At 39.9% G+C, this 27041-nt stretch overlaps 1 protein-coding gene across 8 annotated transcripts in view; it reads right to left on the bottom strand.

Annotated features, from left to right (window-relative positions):
* ARHGAP21 (Rho GTPase activating protein 21) overlaps positions 1 to 27041 on the bottom strand; it is a 102928-nt gene that overhangs the window by 6999 nt on the left and 68888 nt on the right. For 4 of the 8 annotated variants that reach the window (XM_077936839.1, XM_077936841.1, XM_077936838.1 and 1 more), the window contains exons 7-20: positions 24710 to 24739; positions 21271 to 23230; positions 10851 to 11006; positions 10644 to 10743; positions 10506 to 10542; positions 9135 to 9260; positions 7674 to 7958; positions 4855 to 4919; positions 4621 to 4769; positions 3136 to 3269; positions 2841 to 2996; positions 2675 to 2753; positions 987 to 1060; positions 808 to 897 (exon numbers count right to left, since the gene is read on the bottom strand). In XM_077936839.1, coding sequence (XP_077792965.1) covers positions 808 to 897; positions 987 to 1060; positions 2675 to 2753; positions 2841 to 2996; positions 3136 to 3269; positions 4621 to 4769; positions 4855 to 4919; positions 7674 to 7958; positions 9135 to 9260; positions 10506 to 10542; positions 10644 to 10743; positions 10851 to 11006; positions 21271 to 23230; positions 24710 to 24739 — 3441 coding nt within the window. The remainder of the gene's footprint in view (positions 1 to 807; positions 898 to 986; positions 1061 to 2674; positions 2754 to 2840; positions 2997 to 3135; positions 3270 to 4620; positions 4770 to 4854; positions 4920 to 7673; positions 7959 to 9134; positions 9261 to 10505; positions 10543 to 10643; positions 10744 to 10850; positions 11007 to 21270; positions 23231 to 24709; positions 24740 to 27041) is intronic. The other 4 variants (XM_077936840.1, XM_077936844.1, XM_077936845.1 and 1 more) reach the window with 3 other exon arrangements.

Here is a 27041-nt window from a genome sequence, read left to right as displayed (position 1 = left end):
CTATGATTCTTCAGGACGTAAAGAACCGCAAATGTTAGCAAATGAATCCTTCCCTTCCTTCTCAGCGGCCTCCCAAGCAAAAGATGCAGAACTCAGTGTTGCTCCCCTAAGAAGTTCTGAGGCTCTAAGCCAATGCTGCACACACAACATTCCTAGGCAGCTGCTGTTCTGCAAGCTAACCAGGGAGCTGCAGCTGCTCCCGACTGAATCTAAATGGTACATTTCTCCTGAAAAAGGTCTTAATCTTGCAGCCCTCTGCTCATTCCTAGGGGTTTCCTAGCCAGCACACCATGCAGCAGCAACTCCACCTGGGGGCTTCCCATCCATCCTCTGCCCATTAGCCCTAGATGCAGCTTAGCTGGAGGGAAAGAAACATTGCTGTGGACCTGAGTTCACCACTTTGGAGAAAGAAAGCAAAACATCTCTGGTTCAACACAACAATTCCCCATCCCCATCCCCCTCATCTCAGGCTTGGATTTCCTTCTTCTCCCCCAAACTTCAACTGGAAAGCAGCTCACTAAGAGTTGGGGTGGCCACTATTTTACAGCAGCTCATGAGTTTTTCAAAGTCCCTTTATGCTTCTTCACCTGCTTTTCACAGGTTTTCCCCACACTCACACCATGGCTGAAAACTCGCCAAGTGGAAAAAGTGAACACAGGTTCAAAAAGAAGTGAGGGCCCAAATGGTCTGGACTATTATTAATATCATGAAAACCAGAGTGCTGTCATTATGACTTGGTAAACCAAACCAAACCCCTGAAACCCAATAATCCTGAATATAAACCCTCTGAACACATAATCCAGTTACCTTGTTCTTCTCCGAGTTTTCTGCCACCGTTTTCAAATGTGCAGAGAGAAATTTGAGTGTTTCATAATGGTGTTCAGGTAAATCACGGATCTGAAACACATGATTATAACACACAGCTTTAAAAGAATCATACATAACCACAAATAATTTGCCTAAGTGGGTATATAAAATCAGCATACCAGCCTTTTTAGTGTTTTTAGTCGTTCCACAGGATCTACTTTTCTATTGGCATCTATGAAATCTGCATATTTGTCTGAAGAGAAAAAAAATTATTTTATTGCAGGACATCATATACAATCTAACAGATTTTTTATTAGGAAAAGAAAAGGAATGCAATATGACTTGAGCAAAGGAGTGGAATACACATTATAAATTCATCATAAAGCAAGCAGATGATTCAGCCTGCCTGAGTCCCTGTATCCTGTCTACTAGAAATTCAACAAAAACATATTATATAGGCTATAAATTTACTCCATAAGAGGTTCTAATAACATGATGTGAAGTTTAATTGTAAAAAAATCACACCTCATTTCTATCAAACAGTGATTAAATGAGGCTTAAAATTATACCCTGTCATTCATTTGTACTTTATCTGAAACTATTGCATTTGGACAAAACCATAATGAATGTACAGAGTCTGCCTGAATAAAACTACATCTGACAATGTTAGGATAAATTTCAGATCATCTAGATACTACTGGTTAATTGTATTGTAACTATTCACTTTCAAATAAGGAAAGATTTGTCTGGGGGGGTTGTTCTTAAACAACCAAGTCCAAACCTACTCCAGCATTTATTGATTTCAATCTCCCCTCTTTCTTTTTGAAAAAAAATACAACAGTTTCCCAAACTGAAATCAAAGTATAGATTTTACTTAAGTGATTCATTGACCAGGGTCAAGTGACTAGCAACTCAAATTTAGATTTTTCTCAGACATGCACATTTTTTATTTTTTTTTGCAAAAGACTATATATTAATATAAACCATAACCTCCAAGAGCTATATAACTCCACCTTTAACAGCTACTTTAAGCACCTTTTTCGTGGAACCTGGCACACATAAACTGCAGGTGGTGAAGCCTTGGCTCAATTTCTATCTCAAGCTGCTCTCAAAAGGCACAGGAGCAGGGCTTCTAAAAGGCAACAACTGCAGAAACAGCAACAAGTTCTGAGCATGTTCTTTGTGAGCAACAACTTGTGACCTGCCTACAAATAGGCCTGCATGACTTGTGACCAGCCCACCCAAATACAACTCAACAACCATGAATGGCAGCTCACGGGGGCTTCACGAAAGCTCCTGCTTATAAAGCCAAACACCTGACACCCTACAACATATGATTGATGGAGTTGGGCCACAATTTGTGCAGCCAGTCCAAAGACAGCCACCTTATACCACAGTTCCATCTAACTCAGCACTGTCTACTCTGTCTGGCAGCAGCTCTTCAGGATTCTCAGGCAGAGGAAAGACTTTCCCATCGCCTTCTACCTGCTCCTTTTTGCTACAGGTGTCAGGACTGACCCTAGGACCTTCTGCATCCAAAGCTGAGTTACTGGTCCCATTCCCTGTCTTAAATCCCTTTTAGAAACTGGTAAATGAAGGTGGTTGGGGTTAAGGAACACTGAAATGAATGAGAGCAATGTTTAACGACTGAATTCATGCCTTGGGATAAGTGGAAAAGGAAGGAAGAAAAATAGTTCATCAAGCAACAAGACTATATATTCAGTAGTGTAACAGGCAGAAGTACTGGGAGTAAACTAGACACTCTTTAGAAATTATCACAACAGTTATTTGGTTTAATCTACCATAAGGAATTTACAACACAGCTTTTATTTTAAAAAGGCCATTTTGATTGGAAGTGAAAACTCACCATTAGTGAAGAGGGGTTCTGGAAGCTTTCTGAAGAAGGATTTCAGTAAACTACTTATGACATTCAAGTCTCTCCATTTCTAAGAATTGAGAAGCAAGAGCATTCTTGTTAGCCTATAGTTAACGGAAAACTTTATAGAGGCAGAAATACACATGGCATCACTCACATCATCTTGAACGTCGATGTCAGTCATCCCTTTGTTGAGCTCTTCTTGCATGCTTGAGATAGCAGCATTATTCCCAGGAACCCTATAAATACCGGTATACTCAAGGCCTCTTTCTTCAACAAGTTTGCAGCATATATCAACTATTAGTGGAATATACTGAAAAATCAGAGAGAGAGAGAGAGAGAGAGAGAGAGAGAGAGAGAGAGAGAGATTTACTACTTCTTCCCCATAATGTTTTGTGAACACAAGACACATTTTCAAAGCAAAATGTAAATGCGTGATTTTTAACTCAGACCTTGTTGCTCTGAGCAGGGGGACAGTCATCTAGCCTGACCCCAAAAGTCCCAGCAGCAGATGGCTTCTTCTCAAAGGTTTTTCTCATGATACTGGGAATGTTTCGCCATGTACCTTTTGGCGGGCTCGTCTCACCTTTTTCGTAAAGGGACAAAAGCAACACAGAAAACAGATTTTTTTAAAAAAACATTCCATGATCTAATTGAAGATGACTCCAAATAAGTTCTTTCTTGGTGAAACTATCAGAATAAGCAGCAAGACCATATACACAGGAAACCTACACAGATCCAGCAACCACCACAAACATTATCGTTAATGTGTTACCTGTATTTTCTTATTGACAACCCACTTTTGGCTTCCAAACCACCTCCCAACATTTCCCAATTAATAACAAGAAGCAAGTTTCCAACACATCAAGAAATTCATTTGGAAGTAGCCCTCCCTAAAAAATATTCAGAAACAGCTTCCATTACTTCACCAACCAGTTAAATACATTATACCATCAAATACAATTACTTGAGAAAATCTTTGTGAAAAAGATTAAGGAAAAAATGACCTTGGACTAAAGCAGATGAATACTTCTGGACCATCTTTGGTGATGTCATGGTCCTTGTGTAAAAGCATGCCTACACTTTGGAATGGTCTAGTTTTGTTGAATATATTTCAATGGTTTCTATCTAAAGTTGCATGAGGCACATGTAGAAAAACAGCTTTGATCCATGCTGGTTACATATGCTCATCAATTTTAAAAACTTTACCTGCTGATTTGAGGCAATGCAGAAAACCTTCAATAGTAATTAAGGGTAATTGATCTTATTATTGTAAAATTTATTCAATACTTTCACTGCCAGAACTCACATAAATACACTGCACTTGAGCACTGACATATTACATTTTATGTAAATGAGGAAAGGGAGCGATTAATTTTAAAAATCATAATGGCAGCAAAGTCTTCTGTTAACAAGGTCTGCAACAATACTTGATTGCAATGAATAACAAAACTATGTTTTTTCAACAACAAGCGTGCTAAAGCTTCTTCATTATTCTATAGCAAAACCCAAATCCCCCAACAAAGAAAGTGACTGAGAAAAATAAAATATAACAACACTATTGAGAGTGAAGGGATATACAATAAAGTATATTTTTAAGAAGACTGAAACCAACAATTCTAAACTGTTTGTGAAACTAAAAGATTCCTGAAATTAAACATGCATGGTTTTTTTGTACTGTGCTATCCAGCCCATCAGGTTGTTCACCTAACCTAGATTCCCTATTACTGGTGAGCAAGAAAAGTTTGCAGCACAGGAGGGGCTTCCTTATTATTGGCTATATGGAGGGAGTGCTTTGGATACTCATGTTTTAAGAGTCCATGAAACTCCTACAAGCGCCCAATGACTAAAAGTCATTTCCTATGTGTTACCATCCTCTTTCTTCTGGTGTAAATCTGGAAGAGCTGAAACTAGTAATGGTATTGATATACATTAACCTTTAGCAAGGCATTTCCTTTCCGATTCTTCCTTGGGAGAATGAGGACTCTGAGTTCTCTGCTCCGTTTTAGAACCAAGAAGTGTCTGCCTTATACTCAGGGTCTGACGAGGTGTTTTGGGAGATGGCTCAGTTTTGCCGCTCGAAGCACTGAAAAAATAAATTATATTATTCATAAGCAGAGGGCCAATGTTTCAGATCAAATGAGCTATTAGACTGCAACATGGCTGCTTACCTCATCATTGTGTTGTATTCTTTAATTCTCCCCCTAATTAGGTCCCTGCTTGTGACCCCTGCATTCTGTAAAATGAATTGAGAAATACTGTTCAGACCCTGTTTTAAATAACTCTGTTTATCTAGCCACATTCAAGAGACAGTAAACCAGAAGAAAGACAAAGTAGGATAACTATAAGCTCAGATATGTGCAAGCTTCATGTACCCACACACTTCCTGCAAGCAAGGAAACACACAAGGAACCTTAGCTGACCATTGCTACATCCAAACTCAGAAACTACAGTTATTGGCTTCCAAAGAAACTATAATAGAGAACCATGTTTTAAACCGGACTTCTGAATTCTGGCTTGTTTCATTCATTAAGCCAGGATTTGGCCATGCATATATAGTCAATGTATGTAACACGTTAAAAGGGGGAAAAGAAAAGTGGGCAGGGAAGACACAGGAAGGGCAGAAGTGTATAAGATGCTGTGCGTCTTAAACCAGGGTGCCCACCAGATGCTGTGAACTATAATGCTTATCACCCCAGCTAGCATTGCCAATGGGAGTTGCAGTCCACAACATGGAGGGCACCAGGTTGGCTACCCCTGCCTTGAGCATGCATTGCTATTACACACTGAATTGCAGACATAGCTGAAAACATCTGAAAGAATTTGGTAATTTTACAAGCCAAAGCACTGAGGACAAAAATGTGTAAACAGTATACCATTATCCTGAATTGCATTTATCTTCAATTAACTTTATGTGACTAATGGTTCTTAAAAATCACAACTAACTGCCTACCAATCTACACAGGCATTGCAACAGCTGTGGAAAACAGCAACACCTTCTCGTCATGCTCTTATGACAAATCCTCTCCGGGAACAATCATAGTATTCCAAGAAACAGAGTAGCTCGAAACTATGACTAATACCTGTGTAAAAGATCTCCAACTATTCATATTCACATCTGCCCGTGTGTGTGTGTGTGTGTGTGTGTGTGTGTGTGTGTTTTAAGCGCACTATTCTTATAAATCAATTCCACATCAAACACATTATCTGCAGATTCACATTCAATGTAGTCCACTTTTACCAGACACTCTTCCTGGCTGCTACTAACAACTGATAGTGTCAGAAGTAGCCTCAATGTCCATGAGTAATGGATGCACAACAGTGCAATCCTATACAAGTCTACTCAGAAGTAAAGCCTGGTTAAGTTTAATGGGAATTACTTCCAGGTAAACGTACTAAGATTGCTAGTCCAAGAGGAGTTATGTCAGGACTCTGCACCCTGATCTCTGCTACAATTTTAAAATATTTAAACCTCACTATTGGATAGCATTTTCAGATGTGCAAAAGGTGTGGGTGATAGCCAATTAAATTTGGGTTTCATAGCAACAGGGTACTTCATATGGAACATTAGATCATTAAATGGAAATTCAGACCATCTATGATTTAATCATTCACCATTAGAAGTTACATACACTGAAAATGATTAATAAGAACAGGAAGGAAAAACACTAAGTAGCACAAATTCACAAAAAACTGCAATCTATAAATACATATATTGGAGTAAGTATCACTGAATTCAGTGGGACTTACTTCTGAGTAGATATTCATAGACTTGCACTGTAAAAGCAGTTTAGGTACAACCGAAAAAGCAGTGTTAATTAACAGTTAGCTAAGCTTCAGTAAAAGTAACTGAGCCTACTTTTTAACCAGTCTAAAGTAGTTAAATAATTTTAACCACTTCCCTTGGCAAATGATGTTGTTGTTAAAGAGGTCAAACAAAATAGTTTACTAGAGCTTATTTATTTATATCCCACCTTTCCTCAAAGGATTTCAAGGTGGAGGAATACATCATACACTCTCCATATTATCCTTACAACAACTTTGTGAGGCAAGGTAGGCTGAGAGGTGTTGACTGGCCCAAAGTTACCCAGAGCTTCTTGGCCGAGTTAGGAACCACACAGCACAACTCTATGCAATTTTACTCAAAAGTAAGTCTCATTGTGTTTACTTCCTGGTAAATGTGCACAGAACGTCTCCCTTAAGACAGTTATCTTACTTGAATAACGTGCAAATTTTCAGTAGTAGTTAAAAAAGAAAGTTCAATAATTTTCTCTACTTTCTCTTTCAAAATATTCTAATTAAGACTCTGACCCTGACACTTCTCTGTAAGTCAAGGACAAGGAACATGTGGTGCTCCATATATCAATGGACTCCATCAGCCCCAGACAGCATTGTCAACAGACAGCAATGCCAATGATGTAGCCCAACAAACATCCAAATGGACACAGATCTCCATCCCTGTACCCCTATTTCTCTTACTGACTGATTCAATCCCCCCCCTTGGTATTTTATACTGAGTTTACAGTGTGTTAACACATAATTATTTAAATAATAGGACTGTTCTCCATAGTGGATTAAAATAATAGTAGACTAACAATGATTATTAAAATAATAATCATTGTTAGTCTACCTACTAACCACTAATAAATCTACTTAAGCTGCTTTTCATAATGCAGTTGTAATTGTGAACCACCCTGGGATCTTCAGATGAAAGGCGGTATACAAATCTAAAAAGTAATAAATAATAATATATTCAATTCAGCTACATGCAAAACAGTTGGGCTACTGCCCATCATTGAAAGAGAAAGTGCATAGCATTAAGATGAAGAAACCTATGCATGCCGTCAAACTTTAATTATACTTCAGTAAACACCAGCTTCTTTCAGTTCAGTAGAATGTCACCATATTCAATGGGAATAGTTCTGTACCCTTTGACAAAGTATATAACAGACACCAGAGGGGAGAAATAAAGACTTAACAAGCACACCACCTCATCGTTTAAGTTGCCATTTTCTTGTATAGCCTTAATCCATGCTAACATGTCATCTCTGTCTTCAGCCTGAAACAGGTATTCGCAATCTGACGTGGTGAGTCGAAATACATGCTTCCTTTTTGTATCGCTGTACGAAATGTCTATCAAACAAGCATTGATGCTGATGGGCTGCACCTCCTCAGAGGACAGAGTTTGATCTTTTTTATCCTTGTACAAGTATAAAGAGCAACCTTTCAGGACTACATGCATCTGCTTCCACGGCCGGATGCTCCCACTAACTCTCTGGAAAAGATGAACCAGCATTATTATTGAATAAAGTAAAACGGACAGACAAGATGCTTTACAGAAAAACAACAACAACGAGTCCTTAGTCTGAAGAACTTTAGGTCCAAATTCAACAGTAGGAGAGAAAAGAGAGGGAGAAGCAACCTCTGACTAGCCTCCCAGGCATTAACTTTTGAAAAGCTATTCTGAAACAAATGACTGTGATATTATACAGCAGTGATTCTCAAACTTCCTACCCCCCGACCACTTGAAAATTGCTGAGGGTCTTGGCGAACCACTTAATGATTTTTCTGCCCCTTTAGAAATTATAATGTGCTGCGCGAGATGCTGTATGATTTTAATCATATTTTTAATGGTTCTTTTATTTCTTATACTGTATTTTATTGGATTGCAATTCAAATGTCATAGAACTTTAAGGTAATACAATAAAATATACTATAAGAATTTAAAAACCATTAAAATGTGAATAAAAATCAATATAAATATTTAAAGTTGACATGTGGTGGACCACCTGAATGAAACTCACAGACCACTGGTGGTCCACAGACCAAAGTTTGGGTACCCCTGTTGTACAGAATATTGTAACATGTGCAAAAATAAATAAGTAGACATTTATGCAACCACACTATTTTCTGACAGATTCACTGACTAGCTGCTGCTAAAATACTTCCCTAGCCAAACATGACAGTTTCTTTGCAGAGTGCAAAAAATACAAGAAGTACTTTTACTGACACCACTTCCATACATTTCATTTTCGGGCTTAAACATTTTCTGGCTAATTCAGTACTGCTGGCAGCCTGGAGAATCAGCAATTTGTTCTTACTATGGAGCACAGAGAACCTGACATGCAAAAGGCTTCCCCTAATTTCATTAATGTTCCCTAGGTTCACTCTAATTGCCAGAGAAACAGAACACTGCTGCAAGTGTATCAAGTCTGCATGCTTCAATCATATTTGGAAATACAGTCTCAAATACATCCTGATAGATGCTGGGAATGTTTCAAGAGCTGCTGAAAGAAAAGCAAACAAGTATCTAGCCCTCTCAGCTTGCAATGAAAAACCTGCAAACACGAGTAGTTTCTAGTAAAAAAAGACATACGGACAACAAGGCATCTAAATAATTAGCTACACAATTTGTATTTACTATTAGCTGTATATTAGGGGAAAGCAGTACCTTTCCCTTCTCTGTGCCGAGCTGTCGAAAATGAAGGCATCCTTCCTTGGAGACATCACCGATGACCTCTGAAGAAGAAGCTTTTCTGGACCCTGAGTTTTCTGAAGATGTTTGGCTATCTGGGGCCTAAAGAAAACACCATACTGAATCAACTTTGTAATTAAAGAAACATGGTATGATCAACCACCTCTTTACTCACTTGGAACAATACCTCTTCTTTCTTTTTTGGGCAGGAAGGTGGATGCAAGGAGAAAGCAGGGACAGGTAGCTAACATCAGCTGCACAGTACAATTATTCAGCAGCTTGTTGCTGCTAGTCTCTGCATGCCCCCATTTTGCCTGTCTTCAAGAGGGACAGATGGGGACAAAGCACAACCAGTCACTGGAGAGCCTCACTGTGTCCCTAGACCAGGGCTCAGCAAACCTTTCAGTAGAGGGCCGGTCCACTGTCCCTCAGACCGTGTGGGGGGCTGGACTATACTTTTTGCGGAGGGGAATGATGCAAGAGCACCACGAGCCCCGGTGGCTGCTTACCTGCGTCTTGTGAGCGGCAGGGGCTGGCGGTGGTGGCGGGATGCTGAGCAGTGCGCGAAAGGGCTCCAGAGAGGGGCTGCTTAAAATGGCAGCCACTCAAGCGCTGCTGCTGCTGCTGGCACCAACAAAGCCCAGCCCCCTTCCTCCTCTAGGCAGGGCGGGGAGAAGCCAGGAGGAGGGAGGGAGGAGGCGCCGGTGCTACCGGCGCCGCTGTGTGAGGGAGAGGGAAAGAACGTGTGCGCTGGTGATCCACGTGATGATTCCCGGACCGCGGGCCAGATCCAGAAGGCAATTGGGCCTGATCCGGCCCGCAGATATTAGTTTGCCTACCTATGCCCTAGCCTAGACCAATCCTAGCTCACTTGTATCATACATATAGGTGGCTGCAGTTCTTAAGCTGGCTGCACACATGATTTGGATACTGTGAACCACTTATCATCCAGCTATATAGGAACATATTAAATTGCTTTATACTTAGGTCAGAATATTTATTCGTCTGGTACATCTGTCTACAGCACTCCAGAGTTACAGGAAGACAAAAGAGTTTTCCATCAACTACCACCTGATCCTTATAACTTGCAATAACGGTGATGAAACCTAGATACTTTATGCATGCAATGCACTGGCTCTGCCCCCAACAAAAGGTCTCTGCAAGGTATCAGTATCCAAAAATTCAATGTAGTAAAGCAATTCCATTAATAAAGCCTATATCCTCACATACTTTTGTTCACCATAATGTTTAAACATTCAGCACCACCATCACTGGGTACTCTTATTTTCACAGCTGATAACAATGTTCACAGCTGATAACAATTATATTGAATAAAGAGTTACTGACCTTAATTCCCTTTAAGCTAGATACATGCTTTATGGACCTATAGATGGAGAGTAGATATTAGTGTCAACATATCTGAATGCACACTTGGATATAGCATATATTCACAGATGCACTTAGATATTTTCATTCAGGACTTACATTTTTCCTTCTCGATAGTCATCCAGTCCTTCATCATAAGATTTGGACCTTTCACTTTTTGCAGGGAACTGACCATCCAGAACACTAGTCCTGATAGATTCTGCAGTCAAAACAAGTGCATATCCATTTATTTAAAAAAACAAATAAACACGACCACCACATTTCATCAATGGATTAACTAAAGAAGCCATGACAGCTGTGACTTACCATGGTCATGGGATAGTTGGCGCCGAAAAGGGACAAGAGAGGTAGGGCTAGGAGGAACTGTAGCAATGGTGGGAGCGCGTGAGGCAGATGCTGAAATAACAGCAGAAGCCGGAATGTGGGCGATATCATGGTCAGTACTGGGACTAGCTGGCTCATCTACAAGGCAATACACAGCGAATTACTAAATCTTAAAAAGTGTCAATTAATTGGCCCAACCTGGGATAATTAGGTGTGGCACAGACATTCCAATGCCATTCCAGAAGAGATAGGAGAAAAATGATTAAAAATAGTTTGCTGCACTTTTGAAGAGGGGGAAAAAATCAAATTAATTAAAGAATACATACAATCTAATTCATATTATTAATGAGATAATTGAATGAAAAGCAAAAATAAGATTGTTACTTTTACAACAGCTGGGGAAAAGAAGAAATGTTAAACTGAACAAAAAATGTACTATTGCAGTGTTCAGTTTCTTCATGAAATACATTTTTCACAAGATTGTATATAAATCTAATTACATATACATTTGTCAATAAAACAAATCTTTTTTTAAAAAAATCTATCAAGTGTCTGACTGCTGTCATTTAAGTGAGACTTCAATTAAAATAAACTGAAAATAAGCAAAACAAGCTACTTGAAAGTTACGCATAAATAATCAAAACACACATTATAATTAATCTCTAGGCAAAGAAGGGAAATTTTTGTTATTTTCACAGAAAGCCTATGCCTCTAGCACATATGCACTAGCACAAGCACACTCAATGATCCTGTTACAATAATCAATTCAGATTCACAGTGCAAGTTCTAGTACGTCAAAAGTTGCTACTGCTACATACCAATTATCACTTCCAGTAATTGCTGATATAAGTTATCACAATCTGTACATATCCAGCACCTTGTAGTTTCTAGTGCCACAAGAGTCATCCTGCAACAGTCAAGAAAGCCTAAAAATCTTGAGATTCCCAGATTTGCAAAGATGCAGACCAGGCACGTCTTCTAGAAGATAATATTAAGCCTGATCTATGAAATTCTAGAAATAACAGGATAAGCAGTTTTCCTAAACTTTCAATGTACAGGACAAAACTGTACAGCAATCCAGAGCATGTTGCACTCTGATCATTAATATGTATTGATTCTAGGTGCTATGCATTTTAATACGCTGTGCTTCTGAAAGGCCCATTGAAATATGCAAGCCTTCACAAACAGAGGTTTATTCTTTTCTTTGAATGAACACATCAGCACGTACTGCATTGTGTTTTCAAAGCGTAATTGATGGCTCTGCTTTAAGGAGGCAGTGCCTGTAGCATCCAAGTTTGGTAGTACATGCACATGCAAGCACACAACAGACTTCTTCAAAATAATAATGACAACAACATTTTCAAGAATAGAAGGACTTAGCTAATTCTCTGACATCTCCCCCTTTAAAACACTGAGACATTGCAGCAAGAGCTTATAGATGGGACAATCCAGACTAAACACACATAAACACTTCACAGCTAAATATGAATATTCTTCCTAATGATTAGAAAACTAGACACTTTAAAAGAAGCTGAATAATTAGCTTGCATTCATACAACTGTCACTTATTAACAATGATTTTATTTCTGAATAATTCTTAAAAGCAGGTCTTGAAAACAAGATGCATTGTAACATACATCCATACTACTCCTACTGATGATAATGATGATGATGATTAATAATAATAATAATAATAATAATAATAATAATAATAATAAGCTGCCTATCTCGTTGTCCCAGCCACTCTGGGTGGCTCCCAACAAAGTATTAAAAACACAAGTAAACATAAATTATAAACTTCCCTATACAGGGCTGCCTTTACATGTCTTCCAAAAGCCAAATAGTTGTTTATTTCCTTGACATCTGATAATAATAATAATTTTATTATTATCCAAGTAAACACATTCTCCTCATTAGCTGCTCTTAAAAAAAAAGAAGCTTTCGGAAGAGCTGTATTTGCAGTTGTTTGGGTGCCTCAGACTCCAACCAGAGTAAAAACCATTTCCTCTCGTACCCAAGAATTAAGGTAATGTGTGTCTAGAAACAACATGATTTCCCAGAGTACTGTACATGACATTTATCCTACAAAAAAGAGCTTGTGAATCCCTGAAGAATGTGGAGCGGTTATGTCAAGCTTGAATAAATGTCATGCTATTAAAATATCAAGCATTCATTTTACACTGAGCCAACTTCCTATAAACAACTTCAATGCATTTTTTCACATGCTGTTACTAGTCAGACAATTGTAAAATCACACACCTACAACCTCTCCCCTCTACTTTTTAATAGGAAGGAAAAGATTAACAGTGTTCACAAAAATCATCCATTTGCACTGTCAGGCAGGACAGCATATGGTGCAGTCAGCTGATAGGCACAATCTTGACAGAAAACACTGCCCATTTGTTCAGGATGTACATAGCACGACTCCTGCAAAGAGCTTCACTGTGGCCAGTCTGTAAGGTAGTGTGAAGGATGTCAAGTCACAATGGAGGAATTGAAATCAGAATACAGTTTAGAAAGATAAGTATGCTTCTGTTATTTTCATGGAATCCTCAAAACTTCCTAATGGTAAAAATGAGAAATTTGCCTAGGCATAGTCTTCTAATTGAATCACACTAAATTTTGCTTGATGTATCTTAATGCCGTAAAATAGGATGCCAGAATCAATTTCGCTTTGGTACTTGAGTAATATTCCAGTAAGCTACACCATACACAGAGGCAAACAGCTATTTCAGACGGTCTGCAGCGATATCAACAAAGCAAAGGCACAAACATCAAAAACAAACTTTCATATATTGTGGAGTAATAATCTTTCATGCTACTGTCTTCAGTTTAACATCCATTCATAGCTAAGCCTCGACTCTGCAGAGCACCAAATGCCAATGTGAACTTCCTGCCAGATATGTGCTTTAGAGTTCAACATTATGGCCAGGATCCAAAGAACTGTGCAACTAGTTCTGAACACCCAAGGGCCTTTGATCTGCAGGTTCATGAATAGCAGCCATTCATACAGTATTGACAAACCATTCATGTCACTTTAAGGAGTTTTCAAAGCAGTTTGCAATATGGCACAGAATCCTGCTATTTGAAAGGGGAGGGGGTGTCAGAATTTTTGAGCCCTATGAGCCTAGAGGCCCTAGACTATATAATTTTGAACATGAAGACATTGCTACAACCTCTGAATACAGAATCATGGAATCGTAGAGTTTGAAGGGACCCCAGGGGTCATCTAGTCCAACCCCCAGCAATGCAGGAATCTCAACTAAATCATACGTGACAGATGACCATCCTCGGCTTAAAAACCTCCCAAGGTGCAAGCATCAGTCAGAGGTAATGTAAGAAATGGCCATAAGGTGGTTGTTCCTGTTATCATTATTGTTGTATCTCCTTTCATGTGAGCCTCAAGACAATTTACAAGCATGCAAAAAAAAGGCTTAAAAACAACACAAGTAAACATGCTGGAAAAACTTAACAAAACAGAAAGGTCTTCAACTGTTTCTGCAAAGTACAAATAATGGGCGCCTGATGTATATCAGAGGGATAAGTGTTCCACAAAACGGGGGCAGCCATACTGAAAGTCCTGCTCCAAGTTGCTTGTGCAGTGACTTCTGGTATTTTGGGTACTTCACAGTGATACTCTGCTCCAGAATACAGTAACCTACTGTAAGTGGTATGGCAGTCTCTTAAGTAACTTGGTCTCAAGTTGTATAGGGTCTTATATGTTAGTACCAAAACCTGGAACTTGGCCCAATAGCAGGCAGGCAATGCAAAGCCGGCAAATCATGTGTTATATGCTGATGACTGTCTGCTACCTTAGGCAGCCTGTCCATCACACTCAGTATTAGATGCAGCCTCAAGGGTAGCCCCACAAAGAGCACACTGCATTAATCCAACCTTGAGGTTACCAATGCATGGACGACTGTGATTCAGTGTTACAATCAAGCACAAAGTCTCATAATACCACTGGCATCTTACAGTTCATTCAGGAGGAATTTAATATAGATAAATGAATGAAACCTGGTTCAGCAATATGAGATATTTTTTATCTCACACCGGAGGGACACTCCGTTGTCACCCGAGACAGATGGAAGCTAACAGCCAACAATAACAACAGCAGGCCCAATCAATACCTGTTTACTTGGAAGTCAGTTTAACTGAACTGAATGGGAATCACTCCAAAGTAAGTCTGTTCAGAAATGCAACCTTATATTCATTATTAAATATCACAGAAATGTGAATGATTCATGGGAATTAGTTTACACTCAAACTTTGAACATTTGTTTTATTATTATTGAACCCTTTTTTAATATAGCAGGATCATATTGTATTTGAAAATATTCTTGCTGAAAACGCAAGAAGCAAAGTCTGTAAAGTTTTTACTGATATTAGAAATAATTGCTTTAAAATTAGCATGAGCTTTTAGGGGTTATAAGCAGCTGAAAAGACTAAAAATGGTAGCCAACTAAAATTCATTCAAGTACTATTTTCATCATATTAAAAAGGAGGAGAGAAGAATCTTGGGCACAAGCCAATTCCATTAAAAATCAACATACCAGGCATTTGACAGATTATGGCAAGCTGGTTGATGGCCTATTGGATGAAATGTTCTTGCGGCTGAAGCTTTTGTTACTTTTTTACTAGGTTTGTTTATGGGTTATTGGAATGGTTTTATTGAAATGTATTGTTTCATAAACTGTGTCTATTAGCACGTGGCGTCAATACTCCTCAGTACTTCTTCACTTGCAATGGGTGCATGGCAAGTTTGCATCTTCAGACCCTTCAGCCCTGATGACATCATGGAGACATGTCTTGGACTAGGTAGATGGCAGGGGCAAGCTGTGTTCACCACCTGATTCTAAGGCACTCTAGAGTTCCAATTGGATTGGGACTTAAAGGGAGGGGAATGAGCAACCTCTACTGATCTCTCACCCCAAAGCCACTTTGGGGTTTCTTCTGGGCTAAAAACTTCAGCCACCCACATTTTAAAACCTTGCTTCCCAAAGATGGAATTTTTCCTGCAGCTGTTCTTGGAATATTTTATGAATCCATGGGAACTACTTCTCCCCATGAATCCTTGCACCAAGGATAATGGGAGGATCTGATGGAGTGCCTACAACCAGCCACTAGATCTTTAGAGAAAGAAAAGAGAGTGGTGCTGCCAGCAGAACTCTTTAACATTTGTTTAATCCATTACGAGCCAAACCCAAACTCTAAATGAAGTTTGCGGTTTGCCTCATAAAGGAGTCAAGTTGTTTCCCCAATTTGGATCTGCAGTGATATTACTAATTGGAAGTAAAAGAGCTTCACATTTGTACGATGAAACCACAATGCCAAGCTGCTGCTACCTTTCCAAAGGGCATACAGTGGTACCTTGGATTACATACGCTTCAGGTTACAGACTCTGCTAACCCAGAAATAGTACCTCGGGTTAAGAACTTTGCTTCAGGATGAGAACAGAAATCATGCTACGGTGGCACGGCAGCAGCGGGAGGCCCCATTAGCTAAAGTGGTGCTTCAGGTTAAGAACAGTTTCAGGTTAAGAACGGACCTCCGGAACAAATTAAGTACTTAACCCGAGGTACCACTGTACTAGTTAGACTAGCGGTCCTCTTGAAGAGAACGTTAAATCTTTCAATCCTTATTTCCTATTTTACCTCTCAGCTACAGGGATTGCATTTTCCCCCTTAGAGGCCACAACTTTGTGGTAAAACTATGGTTTGTCTTTTGGCTTACTAGCCATTTAAATATGTTGTTGACATCTTTTCAGAAATCCCTAGTGAGACACACACACACATTAACAGCAGCACAGTGGTTAAAAAGCTGAGCTGAGATGCAATGACAGAATGCCTGAATCAAATTATCACATCTGCCATGAATGTGGGGTAGGCTTAGGCAAGAGACCTTCTCTCACTTTCAGTACAGAATCTGTAATTCTGAAAGATTTTTACCTTTTTTAATTAAATGTGCTGAGAAATTTATCAGGACTAATTTTGTAACTGTTTAATCAATCAAAATTTGTTTGTTGCACTGTAACCACTACTGAGTTCATTTTTGCAAATTGTTTTGGAAGAAGAAGAAGAGTTTGGATTTGATATCCCGCCTTTCACTCCCTTTAAGGAGTCTCAAAGCGGCTAACATTCTCCTTTCCCTTCCTCCCCCACAACAAACACTCTGTGAGGTGAGTGGGGCTGAGAGACTTCAAAGAAATGTGACTGGCCAAGGTCACCCAGCAGCTGCATGTGGAGGAGCGGGGAATCGAACCCAGTTCCCCAGATTACAAGACTACTGCTCTTAACCACTACACCACACTGGCTCTCTTGTACACGCAGAAGCTGCTATTCATATTCTTATTAGTTTGGCTGCAACATTTAGTCAATCCATTGGCCAAATGAATCAATTAAAATATTTGGGTCAGCAGATGTTTTAAATGAGATTCTTTAATGGTGCTTATCTTATGAAAACTGCAGATGGCAAGCACCATCTTCTACACTTTCTCCTCTATCTGAGAGAATGGGAAGTGACCATTCATGCATCACCTGACAACAAAGAAAATAAACTTTTTTCTCTTTAGAACTATTGCTTTTTCTCATGTACATACATATGTAGATGGGCCATTATTGTTTTGCTTGTTATTGTGCTATGTATTCTTGTGTATATCACCCTGTCATATTTGGATTAAAGGTGGTATGTAAATTTAATAAACATAAAAATAATAATCAATTAAAACAACTATGATTTATTTAATTAGGTGATAATAAAGGTAAAGGTTGACCAAACTGCGGGAGGCAGTGGAAGATAGAAGTGTCTGGCATGCTCTGGTCCATGGGGTCACAAAGAGTCGGACATGACTAAATGACTAAACAACAACAAAGGTAAAGGGACCCCTGACCTTTAGGTCCAGTCGTGGCCAACTCTGGGGTTGCGGCACTCATCTCGCTTTACTGGCCGAGGGAGCCGGTGTTTGTCCACAGACAGCTTCCGGGTCATGTGGCCAGCATGATTAAGCCGCTTCTGGCGAACCAGAGCAGCGCACGGAAACGCCGTTTACCTTCCCATCATAGTGGTACCTATTTATCTACTTGCACTTTGACATGCTTTCAAATTGCTAGGTTGGCAGGAGCAGGGACCGAGCAACGGGAGCTCACCCCGTCGTGGGGATTCGAACTGCCGACCTTTTGATTGGCAAGTCCTAGGTTCTGTGGTTTAACCCACAGTGCCACCCACGTCCCTAATTAGGTGATAGTCTCAATTATATACTAAGTGACTGTGATTCAATGAACCATATTCCTTATTCCATGCACTGCTGAGTCTTTGGGCTTCTCTTTCTTAAATTTATATGCCTGCCCACCTCTACCCCCAGTGCCACAAAACAAATCACTACTAAACCTCAAAAGCAGTTTATGGCATGGGAACTACTTTCCAAAGGAAAACTTTTTTAAAGATCCCATTGAGGATGTCTAAGGGCTTAGCACATCTAAGTAGCTCCCTGGATCCAAACCAAACTAAATAGGCCAAGTTAAACTAGCACTTATAGAAAACTATTAAAATTCTTTAAATAGTTTTTTAAAAAAAAATTCATTGAGGCCTCTTAGAAACAAAATACATCACAGCAAGTTCTAAAAGGGGTTTGGGTTGGTAGTAGCAGTCAGGGCAGCAGTGACATGTGGTGCTGTGTCTTTACTGTACTGTATATTTAATTCTTCACATATCTACGATTTTGCAGAAATTAATAATGCTGACATAAGATGCACATGGAGGGGGGGAATAGAGGTTAGCAAGAGGCTACTGCCTCTGAGGGGAAAACCTATACTGGGTGGAATTAGCTATCTAGCAGCTGAATGCCTGCACACTGCTATTCCAGCCACCTACTGTTTTCAGTATAACCTCTCCTACAGTCTTAAGCAGGGATGGCTAACATGTCACCCTCATATATTGCTGGACCACAACTCCCATCGTCCCTGACCATTGGGCCATGCTGGTTAGGCCGATGCAATTTGGAGTCCAAAAATATCTAGAAGAGTCACGGGGCATTAATATACCACCAGTAGGTCCAAAAACATTATATAGGCTTTCTAAGTCTATTTGGGAAATTGCACAATTTCCCTCACTGCTGCTTGCTGGACATGGGTGCTGTGCGGCAACTAAAACCTGACAATGAAACTTGAGTATTTGAGACAAAATTGCTCCCATGAACTTCAGTGAAAGAACAGCATATGAATTATGTCTGTCAACCAATTAAAGAACTGTTAGTCAATTAGCAATGTGAGTTTAAGTGAATTAATTCATTGATTTAATTAATTAAATTGAAAACCCGTCTATTTTTACCAGGCCTTTGTGGGTGGGGTAGTTGGTCAGATTTTGGTTTTTATTGTTATGGTTGCTTCTGCTGTAGTTTCATCTTCTCCTTTTACCTGTTTCACTTTACGACTGGTTTTAATTTAGACTACAGTGGTACCTCGGGTTAAGTACTTAATTTGTTCCGGAGGTCTGTACTTAACCTGAAACTGTTCTTAACCTGAAGCACCATTTTAGATAATGGGGCCTCCTGCTGCCGCCGCACCGCCAGAGCACGATTTCTGTTCTCATCCTGAAGCAAAGTTCTTAACCTGAAGCACTATTTCTGGGTTAGCAGAGTCTGTAACCTGAAGCGTATGTAACCTGAAGTGTATGTAACCTGAGGTACCACTGTATTATACCTTGCCCTGGTATTGCACTGTGATTAAAGTAAAGTTAAAAATATTTTACTATTAATTTATAATATGGGTGATAACCAGTGTTAAGTCATAGGCAGACCTACTGAGATCAACTGACTTAGGTCTTAGTAAAATCTTCATAAATATGTATGTGAGGAAAACCAATAATTCTGAAGCCATAAGTATACTTACTGCATTACTAGACAATGCATGGGTATCATATAAGACATTATCTTAGAAGAGGCATTCCCTGCTTTGTATGTGAAAGAAGGGGGGATGCCTCTTAAGACTAATTAGCATCTGCTGTTTTACAAAGATCTGCATTAAATAGAATAAGAATGTTAATTAGGGCAGCTATTTAAACGATTGAAAGGTTAACCAATCAATTAAATACTGCAGCCCTAATATAAATTATTGCCATCTACTTTGCTCTTCTCCAGCAATGTCATGACTTAACTGACCTTCACATGTATCAGCAGCTACTGTCAGCTCTCTGTGCACCTACGCTGCAGCACACCTGTGCATTGAGATATTCTTAGGAAACCAACTTACAACTTGAGTTAAAGTATAACTGTCACAACCACAGCCTCAAAAACCACATATGTAAGCATCTGAAAGCCTGATTAATGTTAACAGTACATCAAGTGCATAACAACAACAACAACAACAACAACAACTTGTACTTCACCCCCACCCCTACCAATCCCACTTTCAAATTTATTCAGCATATTGCTATGACCTTCACTTGCCAGTTCCTCCATGGGGGCCTCTTTTATTACATAACAAGCACAATCTTCTTTTCCTTGCTTCCAAGGCTGCAAACTGACAAGCACACTACACACACCCAGACCACAATTCTTCAATATCTTCTTGACCTCTATGTTCTTAATATTCTGTCTGGTTTTCCCATTTCTGCTTTTTATCCTTACAAATTACCTTATATATTTACTCTAGGGTTTTAAAGATATGTGCACATACACAAATTCAATTGTTTCTGTTTTACAAAGCTTTGCAAAAGATTGACAGCAATGACTGAGCTAAATAAGGAAGAGCCACACATGGCAATACAGATTCATTCAAATTATTGCAGAATAAACCTTTAAAATCACTTGTAGCAGTGAGGGTGTATAGCAAAACTTTTAAAATTAAATATTAACTTCTTAAGCATTTGTCATGTCACAAAAATGCCTACTACTGTTTTTATAGGTAAATACATATTAGATGCAACACAGAAAATTAAGCATGTTTATGTCCTGTTAACATCATTGGGATTAAGGCCCCATCACTTACACCGTTGCATGGGAGCAGTTTCCCCATGGCATTTCTGCACACAACTGTGATGTGTCTGTGGATATCGGAACCAGGAAAAGGTCTAATGGCACAGGTTGCTCACATACCTAGGAGGGGCAGTGCCAATCAGGAGAAAATCTTTCCCCAGTCAAGTAGTTGCAATAATCATACATACACTGTAGTCACACTGGAAAACATTACAGGAAAACAGCTCCCACACATGCAGCTGTGAAACAGGCCTAGAAATACTGGAGCTGAACATTGTATTTTCTAGATTATACCCGCAAAAATTATGAAACTCAAATAAATTAACTAGAATGATGCATAATAATTAAAAAAATATAAAATAATAAAACCAAGTGGCAGATCCAAAGCCATGTATCAGAAGCAGAGAGATGAAAACCAATGGTTTAGCTCACCTATGAATGGAATGCATGCCAAGGAATCACCAGGTGTGCTGGCGCTGGAAGCTTTCCTTTCTTCTATTATTTTTATATGGACCTCTCGACGTGCATCATTGGGCAACCAACAAGTAGTCTCCGGGGCTGGCTCTTGATCATTTACCGCTAAGATGTAGGACTGATGCCGCAAAGGCTGTGGTGTCTGATGGCCAGAAGGAGACTTTTCTCGCAAGACAACTGCTTCTGTATCTTCATCTACAACATCCCTTGGCTGGCTCTCGGATTCTTTTATATTTTCCTTTTCAAACTCTTGAACCTTCTGTCTAATAGAGACATCCAAGTTAACAGAGGTAGTTAAATGCTCACTCATCTGTGGGACAAATTTGGCAGAAGCTAAACAGGTAGTAGGGGATAGAGTACTTGTGTCTATTTCTGTTTTGTGGCCTGGCACACTTTTTGCTTGTATCCTTGATTGTTGATTCAACAAACCACTGTTGTACACATGATTTAGTTCTCTTTGGTCTGCGGTAGTAACACTATCCAGGCTCTGATTAAGGGAAAGCGACGGTTTTGCTGCATAGGGTACAGAAGTCTTCAATGAGTTGCTTCTTGTGCTTCTAGCTATTGAGTGAGATGATCTTTCCTGAAAAACGGTTGTAGGCTTTGAAGTTCCACCAGAGGTTGGCAAATCTCTGGCAGGCTGCAGTGATTTTACATCAGGTGGAGCCTTCTGTAACTGTGGGGTTGACCCTAAGGCTCTGCTGTTTATTCGTCTACCATCTGAGCCATAAGCACCCGGGGCCACAGAAAAATTTGAGCCTCGAAGAGACAAGTGAAATGCATGCTGCCGGGGTCTCTCATAAATACCTCGCCGATCATCTTGCTCAGTAAAGCCAGTCCACTTGTTAGTCTTTTTTCTGTCTCTGTTTGAATCTGCAACAAGATTCTCAGTGTGAAAATTTTCTAATGTTTCACCCTGCTTTCCTAAATAGTCCCAAGACTGTGTCCTGTGATTCTGGGGGCTGATAGATGGTGAGGTTAGAGCATCTTGAGAGGCACTCCTTGGCCACTCCTTCAACAATATAGGATCTTCAAGTCTTTCCTGGGACACACTCCTTTGCCGTATCTGAATGGACTGTGGGACCCTATCATGAGAGGTGCTTCTGCGTCGTACCTGTGAAACACTGTGATTTGGTACCACTTGATTATAATCTGTTGTGTTCTGAGATGCTGCTCTTAAACTATCTAACCTTTCCTGTATGGTTCTGCAGCCATACATGTGCAAACGTCTATTATCAATGTACTCTTTGTAGGTTTTGTAATTTTTCCAGTCTATGGTTTGGTGGGCATTTGGAGAAGTGTAGTGATTGGTAGTGACAGAGGGAGAACCTGCACTTTGAGTAGGAGATCTAGTATTTGAGATCCCTTCTGGATGCCCTCCATAGCTTCCAGACTTGCTAGCTATTCCATTGGGATCTATTGGCCTTGTGAGTGGCGTCTGAGGAAGTACAATGGCAGTGGGCATTGGAGAAGGTGGTGATGTGGTTCGTGCTTTTGTTTTAATAGTGGTTTGTTCCTTAAGACCATATCTTACTTCCTCTATCCGATGTGATGGACCAGTATGATTTATTCTACAGGATGACAAGTCTACAGCCTTCTCGGAAGGCACAACAACAGTTCTTACAGTCTCGTTGTTGCAAACACAGACAGCTGTGTTAGATTTTGCAATATCTGTTGGGGATGGAGGCACTTGTATTTCCATTCTGTAGGCCTTTTCTGGTTGTGCTGATGTCCGTACAGGTCTACTAGCTGGCTGCTTACCAAGTGAAGAGTCAGAAGGTGCTTTCTCAATATCTTGTGCCTTGACAGAAGGTGGAGATGCTAACCGAGGATAACATATTGGTGGTGGTTCAGGTATGTTGCGGGCATTACCACTGTAAGCTTCATTGCCTTTCAGGTAGGCATCTTGGGAATATGCCTATACAAAGAGGATTCAAAAAGAAATGAAATTACTAAAAATGTGAATGTGAAATCATCACCATGTTACAGGGAGATGAATCCATAGACAGCTAAATCCCTTGAAGGGCAAGGACCTCTCATATGAAACAGCTCTTTGCTAGAGGTAACTGTTCAAAGAACAAGAAGTGTCAAATGCCTTCATTATTACTCCCTGCCTATGAAAATATACAATGGAAAGTCTCCACAAAGTATTAAGCATGTTTTATATAAGTCAAACAGCAAATCCCAGCAACTAATGGCAGCTGATTAAGAGAACACAGAGATTTGTAAGCATAAACCCAAACCAAGTATTTCTGCTCATACACATCCTCAAACCCAGCTTCACAATTTCCTCCTTTTGATCTTTTTTTATGCTGGAAGCTAAAATTATGCAGCAATCGACAGGTTAAATAAGGAATTCTGTTAGCCTCAGAAAATGTGCAGCTCTTTGCCACATAGAGAAAACATATAGCCTATGTAAATACTATTGCATTCAATACAGATTGCTTTTCTAAAAGGTACAATTACTATATCTAATGGGAGTAGAGAGTGGCAATGTCTTTGTTGGCAGCCAACGCCCACCCTCCTTCCAAATAATCTTACATGTTACTTATTCCATGAATTCCATACTACTCACAGCAGTGCCATTTTTTAACCCAAATACACCACCAACATACATGCTCAGGCAGCTATTTATAAGCACTTCCTTAGAGTGGAATGCAGACTATCACACGCCATATATTCTTTAGGTGCTTCACAATTTCCATCTTACCTTGCATTTTAAGAACCTGACTCCTAAGGAAACCATTTGCTTTACATATTGCATGTTTCCCTTGCATCAAGACATTTCTGAAACCACTGTACAACTAACGATGCAAGATCTGCCCGGAACATACAAATGCTATTATTTTAGACTTTGCCATCACTTCCTTTAGTGGCAATATGAAATTAAAAGAGCTGACAGCACACAGCTTGCCGATGCACAAATCTTTCCCAAACATTTTTTTTAAACACAGCTTAGGTGTGGTAACATATTACAGCGTTTCCTGCTTAAATCATAACATGCTCCATTCAGCCAAATCAACATGCCCTGCCTTAGCATTAGACAGGTTGTAAAAGCCCAAATGCAGCCATAAACATTAGACTAAGAGCAAAGTGCTGAGGATGAGAAGGGCGAGGTACTTAAAACACACGGCTGCAATAAATATCACTGACAGCATTAGTTAAGTGCAAACGAAATATTAAAAGCAAACTGGCAAGAAATAAACCAAGTAACTAACAAAAACACAGGCACACATTAAAAGGTAACAGAATCAATATTACAACTGAGATTCAGCTAACCAGCAGATCTAGCTCGCTTTCAGCAACTTGCAGGCTTTCACAGTCCAGCATCTTGCAGATCTACCAAGAAACACATGCCTTACAAAAATCAGAGAAATGGCTACAGTACATTTCTTACCAGTGCTGTGACATCCTTTGAAAACTGCAGCTGGCAGAAAACAGGAAAACATGGTAAAAGCTGCTTATGGGTGTAAAGACAGAATTATGTGGTCATGTTGAAGCGGGATACACAGCAAGCTAAAAATACATCTACACCGATTTCTCTGGAAGATACCAAGAGAGGTAAAGGGCAGTGGAGCATAAACAATAACTTCAGCCTCCTTGTGAGCATGTCTGTCTCAGGCTTTTACCTGCTTCTTGCATTTATTCCCTAGCCTTCCAGAAAAAGAAAAGACAGTTGTGCTGTGTTGCTTCAGTGCATCTTTTCTGCTGCAAACGGAGCCCTCTGGTTGTGCTACAAGGCGTCCCTTCTACTAGAGCAACATAACGGTCTTTCATCTCCCCTGAGCTGCTACCATCCCTGCTTCCAGATGACGAAACAAGGGTTTCATTATGCATTTAAAATCCATGCACCCCTTCCCCACATGCATCGGAACAGAACCACAAGCTGTCAGCTGACTGCAGCTGCTTTCATACTCTAGGTCTGACATTAGAAGGATGATTTCAGAATAATCCTCAGAGAAAAACAGCCTCCCCGTGTGATCGTTTTCATTTTGTATATCTTTGGCGTTTCTTCAGAGACAGGCTGTGCTTCCAATTGCAAGGTGCATGCTAATACAGCTGTCTGATTTTTGCATGCACTCTCATGACGGAAAATGGGGACTCTGCATTCGTGTACTTTTCAGATTAGGAGGGGGAAATAGGAAAGCAGACATAGATGCATGAAAAAGCAAGCTGTGGTACAGTCTAAGGAAACAACACATCCGCTCACACTCTGAAATATGCCAATACTGCCTCCCTAGTCCAATTTAGGCATATATACTCAGCCCAAATCTGCAGGTTTGCAAGATACCCTACTTAAAAACCACAAAAAATGCACCACATTAGCTCTGCCTGAATATATATATATATACTCTGGGAATGACTAAAATGATAAATTATAGGAAATGAACCAGTTTTGTATTAATGAAGGGAAAGAAAATTCGAAAGTATATCAGAATATAGCATAGTTCTTCTAAATAATTATTTTAGTATATATTTTCATTATTTTTAAAGTTAATGAAGAGCATTTTTTTTATAAAAAAATATATTCAATTTACAACTTCAAGTTCAAAACTGCTTAATATAAAATAAATATACAGCAGGGGTGGGGAACCTGTGGACTACAATTCCCATCAGCCTCAGCCAGCATGGACTGAGGAGAGTCTATAGTCCAGCAATCAATGGAGAGCCATAGGTTTCCCACCTCTGTGGTACACAGGGTAAAGTCTTCCCAAGGCTGGTGCAAGGCATAGCACCTCCTGGGAAAGCCGCTTCCAGCCCTCCTCTCTTCTTCTCTCCCCCTCACTTTTGATAAGTTTTGCTGCTAATGTGGCAGCTTGCCTATGCTTCCTCACTGTGGAAGGGATTCACTCCTCAGAATGAGACATTCTAAGTGAGGTGGCTCAGGAAAGGACCTGCCCTGCCGCTGCTTTTCTTATGCTTCTAATTATTTTTTAAAACAGGAATTTCTAGCCACCATGAAAAATGAGAGGCAGCAGCATAGGCAACCTCACTCAGAATACATCTCACTGGGGAAGGAACCCCCTTTGTCAGAGCAAGGCACTCCAGTGCCCCCAGAAAAAGCCAAACGGGTGACAGCATCTGAAGCAAGTGTGCGGGTGCCTGGGAGGCACCAATTTGCCGCCCCCAGTCCCTGAAGTAATTAGCTGAGTTTGTCCAATGCTAAGGCCACCCATAAGCCTTTCCACACTGTTAACAAGAGAGGCAAACCCAGATTAAAATCAGCTGAACTTGGATCCCACTAAAATCAATTGGACAAATTAATAATGACTTTGGTCTTACTGATTTTGATGCAAATTTATGGCATAATCCCGAATGAGGAGCAAAGAAGCGGAGTGACTACCACTTCCAAAACCCTGCTGGCTTCATGCTGGTCAGGCTGGAGGTGGGCTTACCCTCTTCCCTCCCACACGTGTAAGGTAATTTAAAACAAACAAAAGGGGGGATTAAATATGTCCCTTTACTTATTCTACACATCTCCATTCCACTGGTACTGCCTCTCTCCGATGTCACTAGTGCTAACCTGTGATTTATTTATTTTCATATCTGGAGCACAGGGGAAACACATCATGCCACAGAGGCTATAAGAAGATACGGGACTTATACACCTCTAAATCAACCAGCTACGTCCTAGCTTCTGGATCTGCCAAATGATATGTAGAATTGTAGAGCTGGAAGAGACCCCGGGGGTCATCTAGTCCAACCCCCTGCAATGCAGGAATCCTGCC

This window comes from Podarcis muralis, chromosome 12 (genome assembly GCF_964188315.1).
Source record: "Podarcis muralis chromosome 12, rPodMur119.hap1.1, whole genome shotgun sequence".
Classification (NCBI taxonomy): Eukaryota; Metazoa; Chordata; class Lepidosauria; order Squamata; family Lacertidae; genus Podarcis; species Podarcis muralis.
This window is presented reverse-complemented; position numbering and strand designations above follow the sequence as displayed.